At 43.7% G+C, this 8,609-nt stretch overlaps 1 protein-coding gene across 1 annotated transcript in view; it reads right to left on the reverse strand.

Moving 5' to 3' along the window:
- Nucleotides 1-1,957: 1,957 nt before the first annotated feature.
- T265_07349 (hypothetical protein) overlaps nt 1,958-8,609 on the reverse strand; it is a gene marked incomplete at both ends in the record, with an annotated part of 27,345 nt that continues 20,693 nt past the window's right edge. The window contains 2 exons of the mRNA XM_009172848.1: nt 1,958-2,428; nt 2,965-3,188. Coding sequence (XP_009171112.1) covers nt 2,188-2,428; nt 2,965-3,188 — 465 coding nt within the window. The remainder of the gene's footprint in view (nt 2,429-2,964; nt 3,189-8,609) is intronic.

Raw genomic sequence — 8,609 nt, forward strand, 5'->3', positions numbered from 1 at the left:
ATACATATAGTCTGGTTTACTTTCCTATGGAACCTAACGCCCATCAGCATATCAAAAGTCGATGTGTGGCCATCACAATTTGGTGCTGTTGGTATCCTTTATGAGCTTAATCCAGCCGCAAACATTGCCAAACGTTGACTTCATACTTCGATTTCGTTAGGGTCTAGGCCTCATTTGTGTTATAGATCAAAGCCACCCGCCATATCTGGCCGTACATATGGCTTTAAAATGCCTCTGGGTCGGCTTACACTAGTACTTTAGGTTGCCATCTGGGCGTTCCGTGACCCAAGTAGTCTGGAAACCATTTCTCAGTTTCCAAATCAAAACTCGACTTTTGTTTGTGAAAAATGTCTTCCGTCCCAAACCAAATTTCGACCTTCAGCCAAATACGTCACCTGACCAGTTCTACTTATGCCACCTGGAGAGTCCTAATGGAGGCGAAAACCCTATTTCGACTGGGATTTTAGGGGGTAAACTGGGCTTTCATATAGCCAGATGTACTTTACAAATTAGATGGGGGGTTCTTCTGAGTATCACGCTAGCACCAACTCAGTTTGCGAATGTGTTCACTTCCACTTTTGGCCGTTGGAGGTTGATGAAAATTGAAGAACCATGTCTACCAGACCAGTTTCACGGGAGGACGGAATCAGTAATGGGCTGTCTGTGGGTGCTCATCAGACTGTTTGTATCAGTACCTTGTTGGTAACTGTTGTGATGCACAGTAAAATCCACTTTGTTGCTTAATAAAGCATAACTCGCCCATGAGAAACCCACCTCAACCACCAAATTAGGCTGCTCGTGAATGAACGCATTGTGTATAGTGCATGCAGTTTGCAATTCACTGTACGGTTTCACAAATTACAGGGACTTGTTACGCGGCCATTTTAATGCCCAATTCGGGACCGAAAAGTCAAGGGTACCATGGTCTGTCTTTCACGGCCGTCCTATTTCTACACTGTATTTTAAAAGGACTTTCCACGTTCTCTGGAACAACAACCTTGTCAGACCTGAGTTATCGAAATACTGTTTATTTCAGCTTCGATAGCGTCTCTTATAGTGTGAGATTATGCTTTATCCGACTGACAAATGTTAGTCGTTGTCGGTACTCCAACGATTTAAGGCATCGTTATGAACGTTTCTGGAGAAAAAATGTTTCTTCAGGACCCGAGGAATGATTTGTGTTGATTTGAATTAATCAATTTGGAGTTCATCGTGGGAGCATTTGGTTACAATCCGGATCCTGAACGAGTGAAATCACCTCCAGGATCAGTTTGAGTCAACGAATAGTTTCGAACGGGCGCAGTCTAATGGGTATAGGTAATCGGCTTATATCCCTCCGGTGTGCCACGGCCTAACCATGGCCGTTACCCCCATCCGATGATATGGCTGATGTAGTAGTGGTAAATGAAATTTAACAAGGCAACGCACGATGTAACCAGTGTCACCTCGGCGACAATAACGTACATGCGTCTTGTTTTCCACAATGAACTCGAATATAAGCACAGGATGACAGATACCATGAAATACAATAGAAGCACCCCTTGGATAAGCCCACGGAAGACGATGTTACAATGGGTGTGGGTTCAGTACGGATGTATACTTTTGTAAATATTGAAGCTTATCGATTACCTGGAGAATTCTTTTCGGTTGCATTTAGGAAATTCATGGCGCTTGTAAACTAAAAACAGCTGGTTTCCACTCTGACTATTTGAGAATTGTTGTGACATTAGTAGTAGAGCGCAAGCATTTACAACTTGCAACTTACTATCCACGCGATACCATGCGAACAAATGACACGTTAGTCATGCTTTTGGAGGAGTCCGAAACGGTCGTCATCCGGTATAATCTTGGGACTTACCTAAAATCTTGCCGTAGGTTTTTGTCCAAAATGTTTCGAACCACTTTAGGTGGCGCGATTCTGTATTTTATTAATTGGACCCATCGATATGTCTGAGAAAAGCAGGATAATTTGAAGATGAACTATTTCGATAGTGATCTGGACTAGATCGTCAAGGCGCATAAATTCTCATTAGAATACATCTGGTTGTCTCATCTTGATACGTTATCATTTTGGTTTGGTCGAGTGGAAGATGAATAAAGTGAATTGCTAGTTAAAACAAGCACCATAACGGTGGGGAAATTATTGTCTCTAACTGTTTAGTCTCCTCTGCACATGCTGGTACTCCTCTATGCTAGTAACTTGGTGGCCAGATTTGCAGGTAGAGCTGTTGGAGGCTGCTTGACCATTTTATCGTCCACTTTGATTGGCTCAGTGCTGCGTGCGTCGATGTCACCTTCTGGTTGGGCTCGGTCCATTCTCTGTTGCCTCAACGTGAGGCATTGGTTTTCCAAATCAAGACTTGCCTGTTTTATGGCAATATCATCGTTGATTCGGTTTAACTGCTTGTGCAACGCATCCAAGGCGTGCCTGTTCGAAGAGAAATGCGTAAGTTACTACAGGGTCCGAAACTATCAATATGAGATACCAGGTTCCTGTTCCTAAAGAGACAGATTGCACGCTGTCGTGCATAGTTTTATCCAAACTGTTTACTGGCTGAAGATGTTTCTTATTTCACTTTAAAATTTATTTGTTTTTAGTCTATGAGACCAAGGACGGCCACTCCTTCAGAATATATTCGGTGAAACTTATGCAATCTTCGGTGGCCGTCACCTTAAATTTTTCTTAGGCTTTACAGAAGGGTCATTTTCTACAGTGGCACTTGTGTGGTTGACTTATGCGGTTGCCACGAGTCAAATTCTCGTCTTGTTCATACCCCTTTCTGTCTTGGTAGACCTTTGTCTTTTTGTGAATATGTCTGCAACTGATGACTGAGTTTTTTTCATCTTTTCGTCTCTCATGTGCTTGTGGCATTCCTTAAACGGATGAAGTCATTTTCACAGCTGTTTACCAGAATAAGATTGGAATTTCCATAGCGTAAAATGCATCACCTGGTCTCCGCTTACCTGCACTGACGCTGTTTTTCCAGAAGTGCTTCCTTGGTCACTTCGATCTGTTTGACCTCGTCGGTCAGTCCATACTGCACAGCGTCACGACACAGTTCCATCCCCGGTCGATAGGTTCGTCGTTCCAAGCGAGTTTGAGCCAATTTACCCGCTGGAATCATATCCCTGATTACTTGTTCAAGCTTCTCGAGATCGTTTTCCATCTCAGCCATTTCGTCTTCCGTCTTTTTGAAAAGAAGCGAGTAGGGAAAAACAGTTATAACTGACAAGTTGAGAAACGCGTAAAAAATTCTCTCTGTTGTAGGTACAACAAGAGCGCCTTTGAATAGCATAGCAGGCATGATGAGCATCTAGTTGAAAATGTTCCTCAGACCGGCGAATTTCTCCGCCTACTTTTATTCGGTTTGAGTGAACGGACAAATGTTCACTGGATGTTTATATTAACAACCCTACTTCGTCTCCCTTCCCGACTTTTGGAGGCATGAGAAAATAATGACGGCCCTTCTTCAACTGATCACTAGGATTACATGGTCACAGATTCACAATAGACTTAACCGTGATTCTTCAGTACGCAACGTGGGGTTCATACGGGAAGAGAGTCAGAGCAGTCTCTTAAGTAAAGCGCGCAAAATCAGTCGACTAAAATGACAACCACAGTGGCTTGCACAGGAACTTGTCAACTGAAGTCCCGAAAAGTTTGAGATTATGAGAGAGTATGAATACGAGAGGGTAGTTTTTCGGTGGAGGGAGAAGGAAGATCGGTCCGAAAACGAGATAGGATGATTTGGTAACGTTGTCGTAACAGCCAAGGTGAGGCGACTGGAAGTGAGGAAGAAAAATGCAGCTAACACAAGTCCCAGTGACAGAACGGAGAAAAGCGTATCGTACCTGTACGATCAAAAAGGGATTGGAGACTCGGTAACGGATGGAGTGTTGATGGGGTGAGTTTCTTTGCATATAATCCAGGATTGGTTGACAGATCCCGGGGGTCCAAATTCTAGATGTGATGGCAGTATTCCTTAGCAGGACTAGTATGATTTCAAGAGAACGAAAGGTCGGACGAATGGCTTGTGACATGAAAAACACAACGCAGCTTCTTGCGACTACTTGTACAACGCTGGTGGGCTAAGAGAAATTGTCGAAGGTGAAGGAGGGGCAAACAGTACACTTTTGAAGAAGAAAACCGCGTGATATATGGAGGAGGCAAAGTTTAAGAGAACTATAAGGGTATTTGGGACGGTTGAATGTCATAACGTTTTCAAAACCCCACTCTCAAAGTCTGGCAAGATTATCGCTCACAGTGGTGATATTCTGTATATGGTGGTTCATAATTCTAAAAGAAGCTAAATGCCCGGGAAAATGGTACACGGTGCGCTGGGTGTATTTTTTTTTATCGAACGCGTGTATATCAGGTGGAAAAACAAACAGCCGTTGACGTATAACAAATATGCAGTTGAGAAAAGAACGAGCACGAGTAATTCTCGCATCGATACTAGCGAAAGGAAGAAGGCCTTCGCTGCGTAGTTGTTTATTAGAAAACATCATCTGAACAGTTACAAACTATTGGACAGGGAAGCAAAACTCTCATATGCATCTTGTTTGCAAAAATTGAACATCCATCTTCTCTTGAACTCGTCTTCCTGAAATTTCCTGGATATTCATTGACTGTTACTCGGATGCTACGAAGTGCCTCTACAAATTCCGTAATAGATCTGTTTCGAAGAGGCGCGAAGCGGATTTACGAGAAAACTACTACTCCCATGCCCCATCAGTAGTATCCACCGTTACACTGGGAGTGGTGGAGAAGACCCAATCAAGGTGCGGCCCAACTGAATATAATTGGGTGTAACCAATATGTCAGCAGTTTGGAAGGAAGATCAAAAGCTTTTGAAGTATCGGGTGGTACCCCTTCTGTTTGACTGACGTCGTCTAATGTGAGAAACCAATAACGTAGGCGGTTGCGTCTGAACTTGTTCTGTCTTGCTCAACGGTCTTGCCACTCTGTGTCGGTCCTTGGCTTCCTTCTCCTCCCACCATGATGTATCAAATGGTACGCTAGCTCCAGGCAGCCCTTTATGCAAACAAACAAAGATTATTACAACCTTATTTATAGGTCAGCACAGAATGTTCCACAAGATCGTGCTAGAATCTCCATGAGGGGGCGAGAAGCATCGAGCGAATGATGCTCGATCCAGATTGGCTGACATTCTGACTAATCAGGGCATACCTTTGTTTGGTCCTTAACCCGCACGTTACACATCCGCCCAGTTGATGAGATGTTCGGTTATCAGGGACGGCAGGCCTCTGGACAGAACTCTTATTGGTGGTCACTCAGTAGAGTATTGTTCTCTAGAGTACGAACCTACTTACTGGCCAGGAAAGTTCTTAGATCTTTTGAAGAAGCAGAATCGATAGAAATGGGGTAGCATTGGTTAAGGTTTGAGCGGGACCCGCGTCTGAAAATAGAGAGAACATCTGCTAGTTTCCTATAAGGTGAGGTATTAGAGAGAGGAATCATGACGGAGGCTAGTTCTGGTGCAAATTTCTGCAAAAGAAAAGAGGCACACGAGAGTCTTGTAGATACGAAGTGGGAGAAGAAACTGACGGACGCTTCTCAAGGAGGTGGTGGACACTTTGGCATATGATGATGAAGGGTAATCAGATACAGCAGCAAATGAAAAAATGCCTGATTTCTGATCACAGCGAAGGACACAGAAATCAGATTTTACGTATAAAAGCAATCCGGAGACAAAATGGCCAACAAAAAATGGAAGAAAACAAAACAGTGAATGAGTTAGGACTGAATACTCTGACTAGGCTTTAGAAAGGACAGCTCCCGGTAACCATGTTCGATAGTTGGTGTGCCGTGCGACCGATGCGTTCGTGCTGTCGACGACAGCTTTGGGGGGAGGACTAGGCAGGCACCATCAGTGTGGGTGGTTGGGGAGGACTACCAAATTGCACGTGCTATTCTTACCAGCAACCACCACAGAGACACGCATGGTTGAAATATTCAGAAGAATGTTTACCAAGTGAAAAAACTCAGTTGCAAACTAATTTGGTTTTTCGGGAGACTCACCTGGAACCCAGTTGAGTCTCTCGTTTGTGATGTTCCCAGGCAGCTGAATGTGGTGCACCAGGCCGCCTCATGCTTCAGTTGGTACGATATTCGGGATATCGCAATACATGTATATGTACGTAATGCACTACTTATAAGGTTGCTGAAAATTCTTCGACAACCCACCACCGGTTTCGTCCTTCTTGGGGTTCATCAAGTAGGCGTGGTCCCCGAGCTTCTATCAACCTTATGTTCTAGTTGAATGTGTGCATCTTGCTCATTTCGTGCAATTTGTTTTCAAGTAGAACATAAGTTTGACGGAAACTCGGAGACTGCGCCAACCTGATGAGCTCCAACAAGGACGAAACCGGTCGTGGGCCGTCGACGAATTTTCAGCAACCTTTTGAGTAGTGCATCACGAATGTTTACCAAGGATAGAGAACTGGGCGTACTTTGGTACATGGGTGAACTTCCGTGAACCTTCCGGTAATATTGGATGGATTAAAATGAATCTAGAGAAATGGGGAAGTATTCCTAATCAAGAGATATGGAAATGTATTTCCAGAAATTATGCTGAGAGGGCGGGCAGGACTGTGTAGACACAGTCGGGTTGGGACATGTGATGAGGATATAATCAATGGGTCCAAGTGGGATGGAAACAAACTGCAGGAAGTGGGCCTGTCAGTATGAAAAGATCCAGGTTTTATGGGGTGTCATCCTCACAGTCCGAGACACTAGCAAGGAAACATACGTTGCAGAAAGTGATTTTCAATGGAAAAAATATCTTCGCAGTCAACCTGATCAGTGACGGTTGAGGAAGCCAGCTAATTCAGAGTTATGAACTTTGAAGTCACCGAGAATGGAGTTGGGCAACGAAGCAAGTAACGTAGCATGTGTGCACAGTTGACGTTCAGAAGACAAAAACATCGTAAAAGAGTGATTCCATTTTAATCTGTCTTGTCATTGTATTTCGTCAACAATGGATCTCCACAACTTCGGTTGCATAATCATGTGGGGGCTGGAAAAGAACTGAAACGACCGAAGATCGAGCCATTATTTCACATCACGCGGGTGGTCGGACCATGTAGAGGAACAATTGTACAAAACAGGCGAACACAATCCCACCACCTAATGCGGCAGGCCACCAATGCTCGAACAGAGCCGGAAGTTTAAACGAATGACCACTCCGATCAATAATTCGGCGTTTGACAGCCTAGCATGCGTGTCAATAACAGATGACCCGATCAAAGCAAATCAGTGATTTTTTACCAGAGCAAGAAACATTTAAATGGAGAACTGCATCTAGTTCACGCTTCTGTGAATTTACAGGGCGGACGGGATACTACTGCGATTGCGATTCAGTAAGGTGCTGTAATCCTAGTTATCAGATAGAAAACCTAACCTTTGTCTTGCCCCATACACGCTACAACAACTTAGGAATCGTGGACCACAAACGACATGCGCGTTTTCTTCCACGAAATCCTTCTGAGTTTAAAAACGCAACTCTGCCATTGAACTCCACGTACTTTAGTTAAGCCAGCAAGTCAACTTCGATGATAGTCCAGCCAGGATTCAAGTCACACGTAGAGCTGACAAGCGCTGAAGCACTAGGGATCAACATAACCAAACTGCGTCAACCGTAGTGATGGAGCCAGTATCCCTTCTATGTGGTTTGAACTTACTGCACGTATTAGGTGACAGCGGCCACAGGTCAAGAAGGAATCCTATCGACACATGGCCACCAACAAAACAACAAAGACACATTCCAGCCAAAATCCATACAAACAACGTTTTTGTTACCTAAGACCTGGTGAGGCTGACAAACACAAAACCTTCGACTCTTAGTACAGCACATTGAGTGGAATATGGCTCTACTAAATATGCTGAGGATGTTAAACTTCTACCACGTAGTCGAACCACCAGTGCACACCACTGGCCTCGAAATAAATCCGGTTTTTCGCACTGCCACGCTCCAAGTTTTCCCGAATGGGTAGCACAGAGTAGCATCTGTGGGACTGAACCTATCGAATCGTACTGTTCCTGGAAATGGTTGGAGATGAAATGCACATTTTGGTCTCCCAGTACGTTTAGGTCTTATTGAGTTCAGAGCTCATGTTGAAAAATGTGTTAGAATTTATTGTGAGTACTTAGTCTTATTAAAAATACTATTTTCTCAGCGGCCCTTTTAGGTTTCGAGTTTATGGCCATACGTTAAAAAAACTCGGGCGGTTTCAGATGTATATTAAAGAGAAATATCATACGATAACTGCTTATACTTGTTAAACTCTCAGAAATATGTATAAGGTTGTTGCCTTGTACATGCAATCAGGGGTGACACTTTCGACATAACCTTCTACAATGTATCCTACTTTTTGTTCATTATATTAAAAAAGGTACAGAATGGATAATATCTTGGTAATGATATTGAACTATTTATTAAAAAAACTTCAACTGTTCGGTCGCCGAGGGCCTCTGATGTCCAAGTTTATCAGACCCATTGTGTGGAGTCCGTTCCATCTCTGTTACGCCCAAAGTGCAGTATCAAGTCTTCTTCCAGTCAGTTGCAAGCATTTCACAATACGCTTTA

The sequence above is a fragment of the Opisthorchis viverrini genome (genome assembly GCF_000715545.1).
Source record: "Opisthorchis viverrini unplaced genomic scaffold opera_v5_169, whole genome shotgun sequence".
In the NCBI taxonomy this organism is placed as follows: Eukaryota; Metazoa; Platyhelminthes; class Trematoda; order Opisthorchiida; family Opisthorchiidae; genus Opisthorchis; species Opisthorchis viverrini.